Source organism: Lithobates pipiens, unplaced genomic scaffold (assembly GCF_037356315.1).
Source record: "Lithobates pipiens isolate NorthernLeopardFrog02 unplaced genomic scaffold, aLitPip1_a1.2 Scaffold_41, whole genome shotgun sequence".
In the NCBI taxonomy this organism is placed as follows: Eukaryota; Metazoa; Chordata; class Amphibia; order Anura; family Ranidae; genus Lithobates; species Lithobates pipiens.
In genome coordinates, this window is record NW_027507861.1 from 2,736,952 (window position 1) to 2,761,372 (window position 24,421).

Here is a 24,421-nt window from a genome sequence, read left to right on the forward strand (position 1 = left end):
TGTTTCAAGGATTATAAGGTTCTCCTCTCATCAGGCCTTGGATTGCTGGTCTAGTTGAGTAGTTGAGAATTGTACAAAAAAAAATGAATCCCTAACGGAGGGTCTAACCCTTCCCCACTCTGTTGATAAAATTAGGGTTTAAATCACAAGAATTAGACCCCCGTCTTATTTAATTTCACAAAAGTCATTATAAAATATCTCTGGTATTTTCATGTACATGTCACGAGTCTTAAACCTTTTACGTTTTTACACAATTTACATTTTTGCACACTTTACTTTGACTTAGTAATTTTCTGAGCAATTTAATAAGCCTGTTTCGAATCTGCTTGGTTCTAATGCCATAAATTAAGGGGTTAATTACGGGAGGCAGTAGGAGATAAACATTTCCAAAAAGGATATGAATGTTCGGGGCTGAGTCACTTGGATACCGGTGCACCACAGAAAGGCCAATGAGGGGGATGTAGTAGATAAGGACGGCACATATATGGGCGGCACAGGTACTGATGGCCTTCAGACTGGCCTTGGCCAGCAGACACAATGCCGTCTTTATGATCAGCAGGTAAGAAATGGAGATAAACAGGGAGTCCATGCCCATGGTATAGAGGATGATAAAGAGGCCATAGATGATGTTGACCTTTATGTCAACACAGGACAACTTCATGGCTTCTTGGTGGAGGCAATAAGAATGTGTCAGCAAATTTCTCTGAAACAAGGGAAGCCTCTTGATAAGCAATGGGAAAGGGGTTAGCCCAGCTGCACCTCTTACTAATATGACCAAGGAGAATTTTGTGATGTTTTGGTTCGTTAAAATGGAAGAATATCGAAGTGGGTGGCAAATGGCCACATATCGGTCTACAGCCATGGCCATCAGTATCCCAGAATCCAGTGTGGACAGGAAAGGGATGAAGAACATTTGAGTCAGGCACATGTTGAAGGTGATCTGCCGCTGGTTAAACCAGAAGATCCCCATCATCTGAGGCATGACTGTGGTGGCTATTAAAATATCCACAATGGCTAGCAGGAAAAGAAAGATGTACATGGGTCCATGAAGCTCTTGGTCCATTCTAATGATATAGAGAATAGTAGAATTCCCCAGGACAGCCATGACATACATTACTGCAATCAGAAAACCAAGCCAGAAATTATAGTTATCCAAGTTCGGTAGACCGCTGAGGGTGAATTCATTGATATTGCTGCATGGCGTGTGGTTGGTCTCCGCCATGTCTTGTAGATGGTCATCAAAACTGCATCTTGTCCTGTAACAGGAGTGGAACATGTTAGGCACATGATAAGACATTTCTGACCTTACCGATATCTTCTTCCAGAAGATTGAAAACCTAGAGCAAGCATTGGGACTTTATATGAAGCGGTATAAAATCTATACATACACCTCCATCCTCGATATATTGAGAAAGAAAAGAGAGATAGTGGGACTTTGTATGAAGAATGTCACTATATTAAATGAGCCACTCAATTTACATATTATTCCATTTATTAATACAAGCCATACATACAATAGGTAGGTAGTACGTTATAAATTAATAGACAATTTTTCTAATAGGTCATAATCATAGTATATAATTGATTCAATATAATACATGGTAATCTCATACAAAATTATATTGATTATAAATTAGTAATTATAAATTCATAAAAACTGAATAATTCATAATGTAGCATAGATAGTTCAGTATAATATGCATCACACTCAACCTCAGTATGTAGACCTGAATTGTAATAGTAAGAGCATATAGACCTCAATGGTAGATAGGTTCATAAAAAATAATAGATTCTTAATAATAAATAAAAATACTGTGACAACGCATCAAAGGTGCACCGGGGGTGACCATCAACGTCATGCAGCGTAGTGAGAGGAGACGGCGCCACCACCCGAGCAAGGATCGCTCGGCATCTGGCACTCCCATCTCCCACGTGGAATACGCAAAATGAAAAGCACATCGGCAGGACGGCGTCATAATGACGTCATCCACTCGAGCGATCCTTGCTTGGGTGGTGGCGCCGTCTCCTCTCACTACGCTGCGTGACGTTGATGGTCACCCCCGATGCACGGCTATTACACACATTGCACGGCCCTTCTGCCGACATTTTAGCCGGCTATATCTACCCAACAATACACCGTTGCACGACTTTGGATTGTCTCTTTTCACTCAATCATTGAAGGTATTTACATTTTAGCACATCCAGTTGGACATTAAACTCTACATATTTTCAATCTAATTATTCCCTTCTTTTATTCACTCTAGCATCCTTCTTTCCTATTTTCTAATCTCTGTAAGTCTTTGTTAAGCCTCTCAGCTGTGGGAATAGATTACATACTAAATAATAATATAAAAAATAAAAATTATAATTTTTTCTAATCCCCACAGATACTCCTGGGAAGTTGTTTTAATATGGACTGACTTCACCACCAATCACACACCTCACTGCTGTAACTGGATTCTCTATATATACTTTTTCTGTTCCCTTTGGTTACTGGTGTTTGCCGTGTATTCAAGGTCTTCCATCTCAGCTTCCGGGGACAACATGTTAATGGTTCTCGTTTTAATCTCTACCAACAAATGTACCTATATATTACAGATAGGTGACAATGATTGAAACCATATATGTCCCCCTTGCTCCCCCCTTCTCCTATAGTTATACTATATATTATTCATATACTCTTTACTTATTTGGCTTTTTTATCTCATTATAGATACCCCTATTTTCTGCATCTGCTCCTGATGAGTGGTATATAACCACGAAACGCGTAGAGCTTACCTTTGATGTGTTGTCACAGTATTTTTATTTATTATTAAGAATCTATTATTTTTTATGAACCTATCTACCATTGAGGTCTATATGCTGTTACTATTACAATTCAGGTCTACATACTGAGGTTGAGTGTGATGCATATTATACTGAACTATCTATGCTACATTATGAATTATTCAGTTTTTATGAATTTATAATCAATATCATTTTGTATGAGATTACCATGTGTTATATTGAATCAATTATATACTATGATTATGACCTATTAGCAAAATTGTCTATTAATTTATAACGTACTACTTACCTATTGTATGTATGGCTTGTATTAATAAATGGAATAATATGTAAATTGAGTGGCTCATTTAATATAGTGACATTCTTCATACAAAGTCCCACTATCTCTCTTTTCCTTCTTCGAGAAGATGTTTGACTTGAGATTAAACAAATACATTGGAATTTTGTTTTTATGATTCATCTTTGTTTTAATAAATTCATATTTAAATGAAATGATATTTAAAGTAAACAAAGCCACGATATCGGCTGTCAGGATGAGATCAGTGATTATTTTTTTAAACCATCTCATGCTTTCCAGCCTGGAGGAGAGCTGTGGGGTCTTATTGACCTCACAGCTCTCCATAAAGAGGACCTGTCACACACCATTCCTATTACAATGGATGTTTACATTCCTTGTAATAGGAATAAAATTTATATAAAAAAAAAATATTTTTTTTAAAAAAGTGCAAAAAAAAAAAATGAAGTAAAAAAAAAAAATATGAAAGGGCCCCTGTCCCCAGTAGCTCGCGTTCAAAAGCGAACACACATGTATGTCCCGTCCACATATGTAAACGCTGTTCAAACCACACATGTGAGGTAACGGCGCGTGCGTTAGAGCGTGTGCAACAATTCTAGACCTCCTCTGTAACCTGTAAAAATGTTCAAAGCATCATCTATGGAGATTGTGAAGTACTGAAGTTTGGTGCCATTCTATGACTGTGTGCAATTTTAAAACGTGACATGTTGGGTATCTATGTACTCGGCGTAACATCATCTTTCACATTATATAAAAATATTGGGCTAACTTTACTGTTTTTTTATTTTTAAATTCATGAAACAGTTTTTTTTCCAAAAAAAGGTGTTTGAAAAATTATTGCGCAGATACCGTGTAAGATACAAAGTCACAATGACCGTCATTTTATTCCCTAGGGCAGTGATTCTCAACCAGGGTTCCTCCAGAGGTTGCTAGGGGTTCCTTCAGCATTGGGCAATTTCTGCCTCTCAGATAAGTTCCCACCGACACCATTGTTCTTTTTAGCTATCTGTAAGGAGGTAATTCTTCCCAATGACCACAAGTGTAAGGACCATTCTTCCCACTGACCACAAGTGTAAGGACCATTCTTCCCACTGACCACAAGTGTAAGGACCATTCTTCCCAATGACCACAAGTGTAAGGACCATTCTTCCCACTGACCACAAGTGTAAGGACCATTCTTCCCAATGACCACAAGTGTAAGGACCATTCTTCCCAATGACCACAAGTGTGAGGACCATTCTTCCCACTGACCACAAGTGTGAGGACCATTCTTCCCACTGACCACAAGTGTGAGGATCATTCTTCCCACTGACCATCGCACTAATGTATCAGGAGTTGTAGATTTCAAATTTTTAGCAGGGATTCCTTGAGACTGGAGAACTATTTCAAGAGTTCCTCTGTGTTGAAAAGGTTGAGAGAGGCTGCTCTACGGTGTCTGCTCTAAAAACATTCCACATTCTATGCATTAAGGTGAAAAAACATCTGACAATTCCAGCACCCCCAGCCACCCCGTTTTACTTACCTGACCCCTCGAAAGTCCCGCGCTCGCCCCCAACATCCTCTTTGCCGCTCACCCTGGCCGTTGATTGACTGGAGTGGATGGATTGAAAGCAGCGCAGCCATCAGTCACATCCGATGACGCTGCGCGCCGGGGGGGTGGGCCGAGTGATACAGGCTATGGCCACTCGCTGTATCACGGGAGCATGCCCGTAAGCACTCCACACCGTGCAAGGGAGATGGCATGAAATTGTGGAGTCCTTCCGGGGGGAGCAGAGACAGCCGCCAAGGGACCCCAGAAGAGCAGGTTCGGGGCCACTCTGTGCAAAACAAGCTGCACAGTGGAGGTAAGTATAACATGTTGATACTAGAAAAGAACACACAGCCACAAAGGGCTTGGAGGGTGCTGCTCACTCCACACGAATGAAAAAAAAAAATGGAACAAGTTCCCCCACAATCGGGGTTTTTAGGCAGCAGAAACCAATAATAAATGCATATCAGGGTAACATGAGAAATATTTTAATATTTATTACCATGAAAAAATAGCAACATGGCACAGAGGTAAAAACATAAGCTCCACCTGAACAGTTAAAAGAGACTCCTATATAGAGAGTACAATAATAACATTGGATGTGCACAAGCAGACACAACTATAAATGACACTGTACAATATAACAGTAGAGGTATAGTCCTAGGAGATAAAATAAATAAAGTGCTTTTAGTGGAGTTCCCCCTCGGGGTGGTGCCTCGATTTCCCTTCACGTATCAAGAGTGTTACCAAATCCAAAAATATCACCAAATGCCAGGAGGGAAAGGTCAAAGGTCCAGAGGCGTGGCTCACGGGAGGTCACACAGATACCTCACCACCCATGGGTATAGGGAGTGGGTGCGGACGTTGGCAGCCGGACAATATGGTGAGTCACACCTGTGATAGAATCCCAATGTATAAATAAAATTAGGGACATATATTTTTAACGTATGAACAGAAGGTGTATATACGGCATGAAACTTTTGTCATACCTATAATCTATGTATATAGAGGATAACCACACCTATATGTTTAGGTATATCTATATGATAATTTGAGAAGGAAGAAAAGGGAGAAGGAAAACAACGCTCACAGACTCGGTTTCTGATAAAATCCCCCCCCCAAAAAAAAAAAAGGAAAAGGGAAAAAAGTGAAAAAAAACAATTAAAAAATGACAAATAGATAAATAAATGAATCAAAGAAAAAAGAAAAGAGAAAACGACAAAAACAAAAACAGCAAAAATAGGTGAGGAAAAGGATCACTGAATAAGAAAAGTGCCAGTGAAATGACGTCACTTCCATCGCAACTGCGTGACGTCAGTGCGTCACGTGCGTCCGCTTGGTGCAGGCGCACGTGAGGTACGCGTCCGGAAGTGTCCAAGGATGCCGCTGGCAAGGGAATAAGTGTCCCCCCCTGACTGGGCGGGAACAGCCCACCCATAAGACAAAGGGAGACATGTGGAGGGGCTCGTGTAAATAACCAAAGCCCCTCCTACCCTTGCCGTTTTTTTTTTATATATACAGCTTTGTTGCTTCATACACATATCAGTCACCTCCTCACTGGCACTTTGCTTATTCAGCGATCCTTTTTCTCACCTATTTTTGCTGTTTTTGTTTTTGTCGTTTTCTCTTTTCTTTTTTCTTTGATTGATTCATTTATTTATCTATTTATCATTTTTTAATTGTTTTTTTTTTTTCACTTTTTTTCCCTTTTCTCTTATATATGTCCCTAATTTTATTTATACATTGGGATTCTATCACAGGTGTGACTCGCCATATTGTCCGGCTGCCAACGTCCGCACCCACTCCCTATACCCATGGGTGGTGAGGTATCTGTGTGACCTCCCGTGAGCCACGCCTCTGGACCTTTGACCTTTCCCTCCTGGCATTTGGTGATATTTTTGGATTTGGTAACACTCTTGATACGTGAAGGGAAATCGAGGCACCACCCCGAGGGGGAACTCCACTAAAAGCACTTTATTTATTTTATCTCCTAGGACTATACCTCTACTGTTATATTGTACAGTGTCATTTATAGTTGTGTCTGCTTGTGCACATCCATTGTTATTATTGTACTCTCTATATAGGAGTCTCTTTTAACTGTTCAGGTGGAGCTTATGTTTTTACCTCTGTGCCATGTTGCTATTTTTTCATGGTAATAAATATTAAAATATTTCTCATGTTACCCTGATATGCATTTATTATTGTTTTCTGCTGCCTAAAAACCCCGATTGTGGTGGAACTTGTTCCAGTATAACATGTTTGTAATTTTTTGGACTTTAGTGATCCTTTAATCCCTTCCCTGCCAGTGACATTTTTACATTGACTGGTCCCCAAAAAAGTTTTTTGTAGATGCGATAACTTTTGCGAAAACAAATCAATATACGCCTATTGGAATTTTTTTTTTTTACCCAAAATATGTAGAAGAATATATATTGGCCTAAACTGATGATTTTTTTTTAATAAATATATATATATATATATATTTTTTTTTTCTTCATATGTATTATAGCAGAAAGTAAAACATTTTTTTTTTTTTTTCAAAATTGTTGTTCTCTTTTTGTTTATAGCACAAAAAATAAAAACTGCAGAGGTGTTCAAATACCACCAAAAGAAATGTGGGGAAAAAAAGGATGTACATTTTGTTTGGGTACAACGTCTCATGAACACAATTGTCAGTTAAAGCAACGCAGTGCCGAACAACAACAAAAAAAATGGTCTTGTCATTAAGGGGGCAAATCCCTCCGGGGCTGAAGTGGTTAACTTGTTGATAAATGATCCAGAGGTTGGAATAAATAGTGCAGTCTCAGTGTTTGCTGATCATAGAAAGCTAATAACCTAACAACAGGATATAGAAACTTTACAAGAAGACCCCAATAAAATAAAGGAGTAATCTATACGGAAAATAAGGTTGAACTCCTTCCCGCCGAGCGTACGTATATATGCGGCCTCGGCATTCCGGGGTTATACATTTATTTATATTTATATATAATGTAGAGATGGCCTTGTGGTTCGCCCAGCGGTCGGTTTGCGGCAAATTTTGCTTGTTCGCGATTCGCCAAACCAGCGGACTTATGGTGCTGTTCACGCGGCGGACATATGCGTTTACATTGTGAAGAACTTTGACCCATGATGACACATCCATCATGGGGTACAGGACAGCCAATTGAGACATTTCAGCACATGGACAATTGGACATTCCCCCTAACTTATAAATAGACCTGATCTGGCGGCCATTTTACATTCTGTCTTATGTCAGTGTAGGGACAGGACGCTGTGTGCAGCAGGGACAGTCAGTTTAATCACCAGCTATTACTATTAGGTCCACAAAGGTCCTTTAAGGCTTGATTCACGGGGCGTGACCGGAAGCCGAGGACGACGGACGTGTTTGGGGAGAGCTCCGCCGAGGCCTAGCTCCATCGATCCCCATCCTCGGCCGCCGCAGCTTTTCTCTGCCCGCCGGTCTCTTCATCTAGCCGGTGGGCCATCGGAGCTCCGGACGGAGCTGATATTTTGGCCGAATCCGCCGCCGTTTTTACTCCGCAGCGGCGGGCGGCAAGGCAGGCTGGACGCCGCCATCTTGCGGCCTACGCCGCTTCACGGAGCCTCCGGACGGCGCATCCCAGGCCCCATCCCAGCCGGGACGGTGGCATACATCTGGCGTGGACCCCTCCGGACGGCCCCTCCTACACCGGACCCCCGCTGGTCGCCGCTCGGATACCTGTGAGGAAGCCCAGGCTCCGGCTGGCGGGGTGAGCTCCGGCGGCCATCTTGCTCCACCCGAGGCCTCTCACAGCTTAATAGCTCTCCCCCCTCTGTGGCCAGCTTGTTACCCCATCCAGCGCAGGTGTTAATCCCTGCCCCAGCTCAGCATATTAGCCCTCCTGAGTGACTGCCAGCATTCATCAGTCCCACCCTCCTACCCAGCTTCTACCCTCGGCCTGCTCAGCGGCCATCTTGGTACACCCGTCTCCTTCTCCTACTACCTGTGGCCTGCACCTGCTGCTATCTGCCCTGGTTTCTGCCCTAGCTAGTGCCCTCTCCCCTTATACAACCCAGAGGGGCAGTGGTGTCTGGATCTTCCCCCCTGGCTGTTTGGGACTGCTGCGGCCTGCTCTCCTGGTTTGTGTTCTCTAACCGACAGCGAACTTTCTTGGGGTCTCATCTTGGGTCCCTCCCTGTTTGACAAACATGTGATCATCCTATCTAGGCCTTAGCCGCCTTCCAATGCTCCCGTGCTGCTCACAGTCGCTACACCCCTATGGGAAACACCACATGTAACTAAATATACGCCTAGTCCCAACGCCTCATGGTGAAATACGGGCCGAAACACCTTCCTCAGTCTTTGTCCCCGGATTTGCGGCCCTCACAGACTCTGGATCGATTTTTAAGCAGACCGGCCTCTCCAGCTCCTTCTCCAGGTTCTTTCACGTACGCACAAGCGGCCTCCCAAGTACCGGCACAAGACAGTCCACATTCCTTGTCACATAGCCACTCAGACGTGATGTCCGCCCCGGTCACAGTCGATGTACTTGATGATAAACTGCGAGCTCTCCTGCAAGACTTGACGAGTAATGTTTCTAAGGAAATGGGTAAACTGGCCCATGAATTGCGAGGGGAGCTTGCCCAGATTGGAGAACGGACTGATGTCCTGGAAACCAAATTTGATGACCTGCTACAGTATGTCCACGTTTTGGAAGAAGACAACGCCGGTCTGAAACAATCTGTCTCTCAGCTCCAATCCCAACAGGAAGACCTGGAGAATAGGGAACGTCGCCAAAACCTTCGGATTAGAGGCGTACCTGAGGCCATTAGTGAGGGGGAGATCAAACCATACCTACTTAGCCTCTTTAATGTTGTTGCCCCTAAAGTCCCAGACATAGACTGGAGAATGGATAGGGCCCACAGATCCCTGGCCCCAAAGCCTCCTGCCGGAGCCAACCCTAGAGACATTATCGTACGCTTTCACTACTACGATAGCAAGGAAGCTTTGACCATGGCCACCCGGAACCAATCCCGTTTGGAATTTAAAGGGGCCCAGATACAAATTTTTAGTGACTTATCCCCTATCACTCTTGCCAAACGTCGTAGCTTCCGCCCTGTGACTACCCATCTGCAAAATCATCAGTTCCCGTATCGTTGGGGGTTCCCCTTCCGCCTCTCTGCTACTAAAGATGGGATTCAATACTCTATGAGAGATCTTCAGAAGAGTGAAGCTTTCATACGTAACCTGGGCCTACCACCGCTGCCAGATGAGGATCCCACGCCGCTCCCGACGACGCCCAGACCCTCCTCCATTCCTGCTCGGATTTGGACCCCTGCACGCCAGAAGTCGCAGAAATCCTTTTCTACCCCTCAACGTAACCTGCATCCTAGACTCCCTCCCTGATGGAAGCTTCCTTGTGTAGTGTTTGGCTGGCCTAGGCCTCGGCCCCTGTCTCACCATGTTTCCTCTTTAACAGGGGGTGTTTGCAACTTTAGTTACAAGTTATAATTTTTACTGCCCCTGTTGTTTTCTGGTTGTTGGGACTACAATGTTCTGCTCTTATTCCCTGTAACTATTGCTGGAAGGTGGCGGGGTCTCTCCAGATGAGCTGGAACCCCTGATGTGCCTCCTTTTGTTCCACGGCTACGGCTGTGGACTCCTGGGTGGTTTTTACCCCCCAGGCATTTTTTCTAATTGTAATGTTTTTTTTTTCTATTTTTTAGGCCTATTTTTCGGCCTTTTTTTCATTTTTCGTTCAATTTGGACGTACTTTTCTACGCTTTATAATCACATTGTTGTTATATGCCTTCATCTGCCTTTTACTTCTAGGACACACCACGGGTCCCAGTATCTTCCTGGTTGGTATGGTTATATCCGTTTTTTGTATGTATATTATGGGTATCTTAAGCTTTCACTGTTTTCTACACGATGGCTTTGAGGGTACTGACTTATAATGTTAGGGGCCTGAACTCAATCCATAAGCGCTGGTTGGCTTTGAAGGAGTTCAAGTCCTCAAACGCAGATGTGGTCCTAGTCCAGGAGACCCACTTTCGACCAGGGGGATCTCTTAAATTTGCAGCCAAACATTTTCCGGTCTCTTTTATGGCCTCTGACCCCTCTGGTAAAGCAGGGGTGGCAATACTGATTAAAAAGACTTGCCCGCTACGGGTTAAATCCTCATTTATTGATCCACAGGGCAGATACATCCTCCTGGACTGTGACTACCTCTCTCGCTCTCTTACTGTTATTAATGTATATGTTCCCAACTCGGGCCAGATTCACTTCCTTACTGAGGTCTTGGACAAACTGGGCACCTATGCTCAGCCATTCATGATCCTTGGCGGGGACTTCAATATGGCCATGTCTGCTAGGAAGGATAGGCAGACCCTGTTTTCAGACAATCCCTCCTTAAAAACGGAACGTCAATCTACTGCGTTTCGCAAGCTTATTAGATCCCATAACTTTTTAGACATCTGGAGGATTAAACACCCTACGCATCGGCAATTTTCCTTCTACTCTCCCCCACACAAGATGTACTCCAGATTGGACTACATCTTTGTTACGGCGCCTCTTCTAACGTCGGCAGTGGCCTCGGAGTTGAATCCCATAACGTGGTCTGATCATGCATCGGTCCAGCTTGACCTCGCCCTCACCCTCTCTACACCTAAGACCTGCCACTGGAGATTCAACGAGTTTCTCCTCCGTGATCCAGCTACAGAAGCCCATTTATCCCACGGTCTAGCCGAATTTTTTCAACTTAACGAGGGGTCGGTGCGGGACGTGTCCACCCTTTGGGAGGCCCACAAGGCCGTTTTTAGAGGATTGTGTATCTTGGCTGGCTCCCGCCTCAAGCGGGACTCGGCTGCGCAGAGACTAGATCTCCTTTCGCAACTGCAAAAAGCTGAAGCTCTGCTTTTGTCCTCCCCATCGGTGCCACGTCTTCGCACAGTGACCTCTATCCGCGAACGGGTAAAATCATTAGATATGCACAAGTGCTCTAAAGCTCTGCTTTGGGCTAAACAGAGGTTCTATGAATTTGCCAACAAGCCTCATAGGATGTTGGTGAACAAGCTAAAGCACCGTCCATTTCACTCCTATCCTGATCTCCTGCTACAGTCGGACAGCACTCCGACTTACTGCCCCTTGACGATGTCTAAAGTATTTGGTGCCTTTTACAAAAAATTATATAACTGCCTAGCTTCAGACCCTAACCATGTGTTCTCCCAAGATAGCTTTGATGATTTCTGCGCTTCCTTGAAATTACCAGTGCTGTCTTCCCCACAAGTGGATACCCTAAATACCCCTGTTACGCCAGAGGAATTGGCTGCGGTTGTAAAAGACCTCCCGTCCCATAAGTCCCCGGGCCCCGACGGGCTTCCTTATGTTTATTATAAGACTTTTCTCCCGACGCTGAGCCCTCATCTGCTTAGTCTCTTTACCTCCCTACAGAAGGGCATTATACCGCATTCTCAGTTTCTACATGCACACATCACAGTTATCCCGAAACCGGGTAAATCCCCTACCCTACCAGATAATTACAGACCCATAGCCTTACTTAACTCCGACTATAAAATGTTCACCAAAATCTTGGCCAATAGGCTTTCCCTATTGATCCCTGCCCTGGTTCACAACAATCAGGTGGGATTTGTACTGGGCAGACGGGCTGGGGATAACACCAGGTGTACCATCGACCTCATAGATTTACTCGATAAAACGACTCGCCCGGCTATCGTTTTGAGTTTAGACGCACAAAAAGCCTTTGACAGGCTGGGATGGCCATACATGTTTGCTACGCTACAGCGTTTTGGCCTTTCTGGTTCTTTCCTGTCAGCCCTGCAAGCCTTATACTCATTCCCTACGTCCCAAGTCCAATTGGCGTCTTACAGATCCCCGCTCTTCACACATAGTAATGGTACCAGACAGGGATGCCCCCTATCCCCCTTGTTGTTTATACTATGCCTAGAACCCTTGGCTGCAGCTATACGGGAGGATTCAGACATAAGTGGAATTTCCCTCAGACTGAAAGAATACAAGCTGTCTCTTTTTGCAGACGACATACTCCTCACCCTGACGAAGCCTCTAACCTCCCTTCCCAAACTTCACGCTCTTTTAGATTCATTTGGTAGACTCTCGGATTATAGGGTTAATACGACTAAAACCGAAGCGCTCCCTATTCATATCCCCCCCACACTTCAAGCTTCCTTGGAATCCACATACCCCTATCGTTGGTGCCCCATTTCCCTCAAATACCTCGGCATTAACCTGACCGCCAAGTACAGCTCCCTTTATGAAGCTAACTATGTATCTTTAATAGCGGAAACGCACGGACTGCTCAGAAGTTGGTCGTTGTGTCCCCTATCTCTTCTGGGCAGGATTAACGTATTGAAAATGGCCATACTCCCTAAGTTTTTATATCTTTTTGAAACATTACCAGTTGCTATCTCCATGCCTCAGCTTAGGAATATTCAGAGAGCCTTTGCTAAATTTATATGGGGGAATAAATTGCATAGGATAGCCCAAACAGTGGTTTTTGCCCCACGGTCCCATGGAGGACTGGGAGCCCCCGATATAGTGAAGTACTACTATGCAGCACACCTTCAGGCGGCTGTCTCCTGGTCGTCGTATTTTGCTACCAGTAGATGGTCAGAGCTAGAAATGAATGTGGTCACTCCTGTCCATCCCTGCTCCATGCTGTGGTCTGATCTGACCTCCTCTATGGCTCAGATTAGGCGCATATGCCTTGGACCGATGCTTTTTACTCTCTCCATATGGAAACGGTGTCACAAACGGTTCTCTCTCTCTTCTCCATGCTCACCTCTGCTGAATGTCATTTTTAATCCAGATATGCCTGACAGCCTCTCGGTGAAGAATATATTTCCTTGGTATAGGTCTGGCGTCTTCCAACTTCGCCACCTGGTACATCCGGTATCTCATAAACTCCTATCCTTTCCTGAGCTTCAGGATAAATACGACATTCCAGAGCGACTTTTTTTTTCATACATTCAATTTAAACATTATTTTCACTCCAGATCTCCTGCCCTGACTTTGGCTAACCCTAACACCTTTGAAATTTTGTGCTCCCAAGGTCCTTGCCAGAAAGGACTTATATCCTCTATATATAGTATCCTCCACAATTCAACCTCACCCACCACGGAAACACATCTTTACATGAGGAGATGGGCTACAATTTTACCGTCCCCCTTAACCATTTCTCAATGGCAGGACATTTGGACTTCTACTTGCAAAGTCTCCAGATGTGTGGAGCAGAGAGAGACGGCCTATAAGATACTAATGTTTTGGTATAAGACCCCTGAAATGTTACACAAATATGATCATTCCATATCTACACTGTGTTGGAGATGCCTCAGAGATGAGGGCACCCATTACCATATTTTTTGGAGCTGCCCTTTGATTATACCTTTTTGGTCTATGGTCCAAACTCTACTACAATCTGTTTTAGAGGTAGATATCCCGTTAGACCCTAAACACTATTTGTTAGGCCTACCTATCGCGGAGTTATCCAAGCCCGCCAAGAAGCTGACAGCCTATATTCTCCTAGCTGCCAAGAGAGTGATCCCGGCTCTTTGGCTGTCCCCCTCCCCTCCGTCCCAGCCGCAGCTAATTTCTGCCATTGCGTACATACGCAGGATGGAACGTATGACTGCACTGGTACAAGACTCTCTACCTAAGTTTTCTAAAATATGGGACAGGTGGGACAATTCCACGTTCAACCCTGAGACGACACCTTAATTTATGGCCTTTTATTCTCGGAAATGTTTTTCGCGGGTTTGAACTGGGGATTCATACTCCACGACCCCCCCCGCAAATATAAATACATCTTTTGGTCTATTTACATATCCTACTTGGCAGTTTCGTGGTGTGTCCTTTTCCCCTTACCTTTTTGACATGCTGTATTAAACTGTTAACGTTTTATACCCCGCCTGCGGCGGTTTTCTTTTGTTACTGTTACATTGTCAATTTTGATTATTTGTATCGAAATGTACAAATCTATCTGTTGTACAAAAACCTTTTTCTCAATAAATATATATTTAAATAAGGCTTGATTCACACTAGCGCGTTTTTTGATGCATTTTGCAGAAATGCAAGGAAATTTTTTAACATGGGTTCCTATGGAACATGTTCACATCAATGCATTTTTGTGCCTCTGCGTTTTTGGAAAGGGTCGGGGACTTTTTCATACAAAATGCAGCGTTTTGCATGTAATAGAAGTCAATGGACCTGCATCAAAAAATGCAAGTACTGCGTTTTTTACCACGTTTTTGCCGCGATTTGTGTTTTGCGTTTTTTTTTTTCTTTTTTTTTCACTGTATATATCTGGTTGCTAAGGCTCGATTCACATCTATGCATGTTGCTTTTGAGCGATTTTGCAGTGCTTTTTGCGGTGCGTGTTGCGTTTTTGCACATGCATTTTTACCGCGATTTTGCTGCATTTTGCTTTTTTTAATTATTATTTTTTTTACACCGTGGTTGCTTAGAAAACAGATATATACAGTGAAAAAAAAAGGAAAAAAAAATGAAAAACGCAAATCGCGGCAAAATCGCAGTAAAAACACGGTAAAAAAGCAGTACTTGCATTTTTGATGCAGGTCCATTGACTTCTATTACATGCAAAACGCTGCATTTTGCATGAATAAAAAGTCCCCGACCCTTTCCAAAAACGCAGAGGCACAAAAATGCATTAATGTGAACATGTTCCATAGGAACCCATGTTAAAAAATTTCCTTGCATTTCTGCAAAATGCATCAAAAAACACGTTAGTGTGACTCAAGCCTTAAGGACTGGTATAGGTGTACAGTATACAGGGTTGTAATACACTTAGAATATACTATCTTTTAAGTATATTATAGTGCATTGCTGACTGCTGTGCTGCTGAGCTGATTGCTGACCGATTCTGCAGCTGTCTTTTATCAGTGTAGGGACTGAGGGACAGTTTGGTGTTCTGAGCAGGGACAGTCTGCAAATCACTAGCTACTAGGTCCACAAAGGTCATTTTAAGGACTGGTATAGGTGTTGTAATACACGTATAATATACTTTCTTTCTAATATAGAAAGCATATTATAGTGCACTGCATGCAGTGCTGCTGACCGATTCTGCAGCTGTCATTTCGCAGTGTAGGGAGGGACAGTTTGGTGTTTGGAGCAGGGACAGTCTGCAATTCACTAGCTACTAGCTAGCTACTATTAGGTCCACAAAGGTCCTTTTAAGGACTGGTATAGGTGTACTATTTGGTGTGCAGTATATAGTGGTGTAATATACGTATAAAATACTTGCACATATAGAAAGCATAGTATAGTGCATTTCCACTGTGCAGCATTGTGACTGCTGAGCGGTTCTGCAGCGATATTAACCCTTTCATGACTAAGCCTATTTTTGGAATTTGGTGTTTACAAGTTAAAATCCATATTTTTTGCTAGAAAATTACTTGGAACCCCCAAACATTATATATATTTTTTTAGCAGAGACTCTAGAGAATATAACGGTGATTGTTGCAATATTTTATGTCACACGATATTTGCGCAGTGGTGTTTTAAACGCAACTTTTTGGGAAAAGGGACACTTTCATGAATAAAAAAAAAAAAAAACAGTAAAATTAGCCCAATTTTTTTGCGTAATGTGAAAGATAATGTTACGCCGAGTAAATAGATACCAAACATGTCACACTTTATAATTGCGTGCACTTGTAGATTGACGACAAAGTACGGTACCTAAAAATCTCAATAGGCGACGCTTTAAATTTTTTTTACGGTTACCAGGTTAGCGTTACAGAGGAGGTCTAGTGCTAGAATTATTGCTCTCTGACGATCGCGGCGATACCTCACATGTGTGATTTGAACACCGTTTACATACGCGGGAGCGACTTCCGTATGCGTTTTCTTTGCTTCGCGAGCTCGCGGGGACGGCGGGCGCTTTAAAAAAAAAAATTTTATTTATTTTAAAATGACTAAATTGTTAAAAAATAAATAAAAAATTGATCACTTTTATTGCTGTCACAAGGAATGTAAACATCCCTTGTGACAGTAATAGGTGGTGACAGGTCTTCTTTATGGAGGGATCGGGGGTCTAAAAGACCCCCCACCCCTCCTTTACACTTCAATGTATTCAGATCGCCGAAAATGGCGATTCTGAATACCGGATATTTTTTTAAAACCGGCGCCATTGGCAGCCGAGTAAACGGGAAGTGACGTCATGACGTCGCTTCCGTGTTTACGATGAGGCTTCGTTCCAGTTCCTCCCCAGCAGCCGGAGGCGTCGGATCACTAATCGGTGCTCCCGATCGAGCGGGAGCACCGGTAACAGCGGCGAGAGGCGGCAGGAGGGGGGGCGTCCCCTCCCGCTCCTCCGGCATAACAGCCGAGTGGCTTTTAGCCGCATCAGTTGTTATGCCTGGATAGCCAATCGCCTGCTGCAAAAAACGGTACCGGGATGATGCCTGCAGGTGCGGGCATCATCCCAGTATACCCCCCAGAAGCCGAGTACGCAGATCTGCGTACGCTCGGTGGGAAAGGGCTATAAAGAGTGACAAACACAATTAGAAAAAAGTATTATAACTGGTGTGATAGACCAGTGGCCCCCAAAAACAACACATTGAAGTGGGGTGTTATATACCTTATTCCACATATACTGCACTTCTCTAGAGACTTTTGTCACAGGGTAATTTAAAAAATGACAGACAGAGGAAGAGGCAGGCCCTTCTGCAGGGGTGGTAGGGGTAGGGCAGGAGCAACAGGCTTGAGCCAAAGTGGCAAATTGCAGAAGGTGCGTGCGATTACATCAAAGGACGCACCAGACTTGGTTGAGTGGCTCACTCAGCTTTACTCTTCTGCACCCTCCTCATCCTCCCGATCTGCACCCTCTTCTTCACTCTCTGCTGTGTGCACCCCCAAAGACACTTCCACCAACACCACCACCACCACCACATACCTTTCGCTTGAGTCACAGGAATTATTTTCCGATCCATCACAAAACATTTCTGATGCGCAGCCACTCTTGGTATTGGATCAGGAAGAGGAGGTAGCAACAACTGCCACTCAGCAGTCTGAAGACAGTACCCAGATCAGCTCAAGGAGGAAGTTGGTCCCCGGTGTTGCTGCCTACTCCGAGATCTCTACTTATAGCGGTGGGGAAGGTGACGTTGATGATGACGTGTCTAGTGATATCACTTGGGTGCCCACAAGAGAGGAAGAGGAGGGGAGTTCAGAGGCAGATATGGACCAGCAGATAGGGAGGAGAAGCAGGAATAACTTACATTGCACAGGAGGGACAAAGCAGACTGCAAATGTATCAGGAGCGAGGCATCAACCATGTATGGTCACATCTGGTGCTCTCAGGACACCGGCACATGGCTCCGCAGTGTGGGATTTTTTTAACGTGTCCGCTGCTGACAATAGTGTTGCCATCTACAGCCTTTGCAGTTAACACATAAGTCGCGGTAAGCCCAACACTCAGCTAGGGACGACCGCCTTAAGAAGGCACATGAGCTGCCATCACCGAGCCCAGTGGGAGCAACGGAACACACAAAACCACACTCCAGGCTCTCACCGTCCAGCCTCGTCTTCTATTTCTCCTTCTCCTCCCTCCTCACAATTGTCCTCCACTCCACCTTCTATCACGCCATCCTCATGTTTTTCTGGAAAAAGGCAGGCTTCCATGGGCCAAATGTTCGAGCGTAAAAAAATGATGACGCCAGATAACCCTCTTGCCCAACGGTTGACGGCTGGCTTGTCAGAACTGATAGCCCGCCAACTGTCATATAAACTGGTGGACTCGGAGGCCTTTCGCAAATTTGTGGCCATTGGAACACCACAATGGAAGGTCCCAAGAAGGAAGTATTTCTCAGAAAAGGGCAACCCAGAGCTATATGGCCATGTTCAGCGGCAAGTGAATGTATCTCTGGCACACAGTGTCGGTGCCAAGATACATCTGACCACAGACACGTGGTCTAGCAAATATGGGCAGGGAAGGTATATAACTTTTACTGCCCACTGGGTGAACCTTCTGACGGCCGTCAAGCATGTAACCCGTGGCACCCGTGTAGATTTGGTTTTACTGCCACAGATTACATGCAGGCCTGCCTCTTCTTCTCCTCCTCCTCCTCCATCCTTCTCCCTCTCCTCCTCAGCTGACTCCTCCTTTTCCACTGCTAGTGTCTCTTCCGCTGCACCGCCCAAGCTCCCCAGAACCTATTCGACATGCCAGGTGAGATGTTGCCATGCTGTGCTGCGTCTGTTGTGCCTGAAAGCCAAGAGCCACACTGGCCCTGCATTTCTTTCAGCTTTGCGTTCACAGGCAGATCAGATGCTAACACCGCTCAAGTTGACAGTTGGTAAAGTGGTGTGTGACAACGGTGCCAATCTGCTTAGCGCATTGAAACAGGGCAAAATTACACACATGCCATGCATGGCACACGTCTTAAACTTGGTCGTGCAGCGATTCGTTGTCAAATACCCTGGGGTCCAGGACATCTTGCGGCAGGCAAGGAAAATCTCGGCCCATTTCAGAAGATCTTACACGGCCATGGCTCGCCTTGCTGACATTCAGCGGCGGCACAATCTGCTGGTCAGACATCTTATTTGCGATTGCCCGACGCGATGGAACTCAACCTTCTATATGCTTGATAAGCTGCTCCAGCAGAAACGTGCAGTTAACGTCTACCTGTACGAACTCTGCGGCAGAACAGGTTCTGGGGAGCTGTTTTTTTTTCACCACGCCAGTGGCGGCTCATGCACGACACATGCAGACTTCTGCGGCCATTTTATGAGATCACCAAACTGGTCAGTCGCAGCCATTAGTGACATGGTACCTTATGCCTTCTTTATGGAGCGTGCATTGCTCTGTGTCATTGATCAAGCCGCGGAGGAGCAGGAGCAGGAAGATGAGGAAGTTGCAATGCTGGATTAATTCCCAGGGGGGCTACTCTATCTGAGACAAGTCAACAATAGGAGTCTGAAGAGGAGCCAGAGGAGGATGGTGCTGGGGCGGATGAGGAGGAGCAAGAAGAGCATGCTTTAAACCTTTCTGGGATCCCAGTTGTTATGCGTGGATAGGGATAGAAGGAGAACGAGGAGGACGAAATTATCCTGGATGATGAGCAGGAGCCAGGCCACCACACCGCTTCCAGTTTAGTGCAAATGGGGGCCTTCATGCTCCAGTGTTTTAACAGGGACCCCCGTATAAAAAGCATAAAGGTCAAGGACCAGTACTGGGTGGCAACGTACTTAGACCCCCGGTACAAGCACAAAATGGTGGAAATGTTACCACCCTCACAGAGGGCTATCAGAATGGAGCACTTCCAGGCCTTGCTTCGACAAATGCTGCATTCTGCTTTTGTGTGCGCTGGCAGAGGAGGAATTCCCACTCCCAGAGAAAGAGTTGCGGGTACCAATCCAACAGCGCATGCAAGAAGAGGGCGGTTTGAAGATGTGTTGCTGACTTCTGATATGAGGCCATTCTTTCAGCCGACCCATTGACAGGTCTCATCCGGATCCAGCATCAGGGAACGCCTAGACTGACAGGTGTCCGACTACATCTGGTTAACGGCCGATGTGGACACTCTGAGAAGTGATGAACCCCTGGACTAATGGGTGGGCAGACTTGACCTCTGGCCAGAGCTTGCCCAATTTGCAATCGAACTGTTGGCTTTCCCCTCATCCAGTGTCCTGTCCAAAAGGACGGACAGCGCAGCAGGGGGGATCGTGACCGATAAGCGCACTCGCCTAGCTCACGACAGTGTTGATTACCTCACATTTATAAAAATGAATGAGGCATGTATCTCAGAGGAATTCAACACATGTGACCAGTAGACCATGTATATGCATAACTCTATAAACAATTTATTTAATCAAGCACACAGACCTTTTTTCTACCTTTGGCTCACTTCCTTGTACAAAAAAAGCAAACGTACTATATGCCCATACCCTCCTGTTTGAAGAGGTTGAGCGGTGTCATATTTTTGGGTCCCGCAGCGAGTTGCTGGTATCAGTGCTGCTGTCAGTGCTCTCTACCTCAGTGCTGGTGTGGTCTCAGTTCTCTCTATCATGGTGCTGGTGTCAGTGCTCTCTATCCCTGTGCTGGTGTGGTGTCAGTGCTCTCTATCTCGCTGCTGGTGTGGTGTCAGTGCCCTCTATCTCTGTGCTGGTGTCAGTGCTCTCTATCATGGTGCTGGTGTGGGGTCAGTGCTCTCTATCTCGTTTCTGGTGTGGTCTCAGTGCTCTCTATCACGGTGCTGGTGTCAGTGCTCTCTATCTCGGTGCTGGTGTCAGTGCTCTCTATCACGGTGCTGGTGTGGTGTCAGTGCTCTCTATCTCAGTGCTGGTGTCAGTGCTCTCTATCACGGTGCTGGTATGGTGTCAGTGCTCTCTATCTCGGTTCTGGTGTCAGTGCTCTCTATCACGGTGCTGGTGTCAGTGCTCTATATCACGGTGCTGGTGTCAGTGCTCTCTATCTCGGTGCTGGCGTCAGTGCTCTCTATCACGGTGCTGGTGTCAGTGAGGGAGATAGCAGCGGAGAAGTCAATCAGCAGGCAGTGCCAGTACCATGGCTATGGATCCCTGCATAGGTGGGGGTAAGGGCCAGGCAGAGGGAGGGGCTCAAGCAAAGGTTGGCACACTGGGACACTGGCACAGGACTGCGCTGCCCTGAGTGTGGCACTGATCCTCTTCTGCACCCCCTTCATAGCCTGGCCTGACCTTGCCTCTCCTCCATGGCCCTCATGCGCTCCTGAATTGTCAAAATTTCACAGATAAAAAAAGAATGCTTGCCGTTGTCGATCCCATATTCACTTCATACTTTTGTTATGTCAGTGTCCATGTGGTGGGACTATGTGTGCACAGCTAGTAAGTATTTTGTGCCTGAAAATATGACCTGGAGGTTTTTAAGGTTCGCCTGCCATTAAAGTCAATGGGGTCCGCCACAAACTTTGCGGTTCGCAAACTTTTGGCCGCGTTCGCGGTTCGCGTTCGCGAAATGTCCCATCGGAAGTTCGTCCATCACTATATATATATATATATTTGCAGCTGCAGGCATCACACGGTACCGTGTTTTAGAGAGGGGAGTCGGCTCTTCAGGGATAATAACCAAAGTGGCTAAAAGCCGTTCGTGACAACGTCATGATATCAATACGTCACAACATCACAACATCAATACGTCACAACATCACAACGGCACAACGTCACGACAACAATACGTCACAACGTCACAACCTCAATACATCACAACATCACAAGGTCACAACATCAATACGTCACAACGTCACGACATCAATACGTTACAACATCAATACGTCACAACATCACGACGGCACAACGTCACAACATCAATACGTCACAATGTCACAACATAAATATGTCATAACGTCACGACATCACGAAGTCACGACATCAATACGTCACAACGTCACAACATCACAACGTCACAAGGTCACATCCGGTTTGCTGCCAATACAGTATTCAGAATCAATGTTTTTGCTGATCTGAATACTTTTATGTGCAAAAGAGGGATTTGGGTTCTTTTAGACCCCCGATCCCTCCATAAAGAGGACCCGTCACCGCCTATTACTGTCACATGGGATGTTTACATTCCTTGTGACAGCAATAAAAGGGATCCATTTTTTTTTTAAAAGTTACAATGTAAAAAAAAATGAAACGAAATAAGAAAAAAAAATGTTTTAAAGTGCCCTCATCCATGCGAGCTCGCGCAGCAAAGAAAACACACGCGTAAGTTGTGCCCGCATATGTAAGCGTTGTTCAAACCACACATGTGAGGTATCACCGCGATCGTCAGAGAGAGAGAAATTATTTTAGCACCAGACCTCCTCTGTAACTCTAACCTGGTAACCGTTATTTTTTTTAGGTACCGTAGTTTGCCGCCATTCCACGAGTGTGCACAATTTCAAAGCATGTTAGGTATCTATTTACTTGGCGTAACACCATCTTTCACATTATACAAAAAAAAATTGGGTTAACTTCACTGTTTCATTTTTTTTTAATTCATTAAAGTGTGTTCTTTCCCCTCACCTGTGTCGGTCATCTCCTCTCACCTGTGTCAGTTATCTCCTCTCACCTCTGTCAGTCATCTGCTCTCACCTGTGTCAGTTATCTCCTCTCACCTGTGTCAGTCATATCCTCTCACCTGTATCAGTCATCTCCTCTCACCTGTGTCAGTCATCTCCTCTCACCTGTGTCAGTCAACTCCTCTCATCTGTGTCAGTCATCTCCTCTCACCTGTGTCAGTCATCTCCTCTCACCTCTGTCAGTCATCTCCTCTCACCTGTGTCAGTCATCTCCTCTCACCTGTGTCAGTCATCTCCTCTCACCTGTGTCAGTCATCTCCCCTCACCTGTGTCAGTCATCTCCTCTCACCTGTGTCAGTCATCTCCTCTCACCTGTGTCAGTTATTTCCCCCCAGCTGTGTCAGTTATTTCCCCTCACCTGTGTCAGTTATCTCCCCTCACCTGTGTCAGTCATCTCCTCTCACATGTGTCAGTCATCTCCCCTCACCCGTGTGAGTCATCTCCTCTCACCTGTGTCAGTCATCTCCTCTCACCTGTGTCGGTTATCCCCTCACCTGTGTCGGTTATCTCCTCTCACCTGTGTCAGTCATCTCCCCTCACCTGTGTCAGTCATCTCCCCTCACCTGTGTCAGTTATTTCCTCTCACCTGTGTCAGTTATTTCCCCCCACCTGTGTCAGTTATTTCCCCTCACCTGTGTCAGTTATCTCCCCTCACCTGTGTCAGTTATTTCCTCTCACCTGTGTCAGTTATTTCCCCCCACCTGTGTCAGTTATTTCCCCTCACCTGTGTCAGTCATCTCCTCTCACCTGTGTCAGTCATCTCCTCTCACCTGTGTCAGTTATTTTCCCCCACCTGTGTCAGTTATTTCCCCTCACCTGTGTCAGTCATCTCCCCTCACCTGTGTCAGTCATCTCCTCTCACCTGTGTCAGTTATCTCCTCTCACCTGTGTCAGTTATTTACCCTCACCTGTGTCAGTTATCTCCCCTCACCTGTGTCAGTTATCTCCCCTCACCTGTGTCAGTCATCTCCCCTCACCTGTGTCAGTTATCTCCCCTCACCTGTGTCAGTCATCTCCTCTCACCTGTGTCAGTCATATCCTCTCACCTGTGTCAGTCATCTCCCCTCACCTGTGTCAGTCATCTCCTCTCACCTGTGTCAGTCATCTCCTCTCACCTGTGTCAGTTATCTCCTCTCACCTGTGTCAGTTATCTCCTCTCACCTGTGTCAGTTATCTCCTCTCACCTGTGTCAGTTATTTCCCCTCACCTGTGTCAGTCATCTCCCCTCACCTGTGTCAGTCATCTCCTCTCACCTGTGTCAGTCATCTCCTCTCACCTGTGTCAGTTATTTCCCCTCACCTGTGTCAGTCATCTCCCCTCACCTGTGTCAGTCATCTCCTCTCACCTGTGTCAGTTATCTCCTCTCACCTGTGTCAGCAGTATCAGTGCAGTTTCTCCATTCTCTGGCAGGACTGGGATCTCCTCATTGATGGAACATTTATAGGGAATGTTGGGTTCCCAGAAGAGCTCCTCCGGTTGTTGATGTCACCTGTGCGGAGATCAGGGAACTCTGGGCTCTCTTGCTCATTAATAAGCTCTGATGTCCCCAGGACCTGAACAAACTCTTAGGACCTAAAGTCTAATAGTAAACATGTCCAGTCCCAGAAGTATCCACACAACACAGGCAAAGAAGACTCACAAATCAACTAAAATAAAAACTTACACTGCAAAGACAGACATAGAACATAGAACATCGGTTCTCCAGTACATGCGGCCCATAGTTGCCTTAGGCTTCTAGA

General features: G+C 45.3%; 1 protein-coding gene across 1 annotated transcript; it reads right to left on the minus strand.

Moving 5' to 3' along the window:
• On the minus strand, positions 1–24,171 carry LOC143956786 (olfactory receptor 51E1-like). The gene is made up of 2 exons (XM_077466963.1): positions 24,051–24,171; positions 1–1,256 (listed from the first exon to the last, which is right to left on the minus strand). Exon 2 carries the CDS (start codon positions 1,220–1,222, stop codon positions 239–241), a length of 984 nt encoding a protein of 327 aa, XP_077323089.1. The 5' UTR covers positions 1,223–1,256; positions 24,051–24,171; the 3' UTR covers positions 1–238.
• Positions 24,172–24,421: the final 250 nt, after the last annotated feature.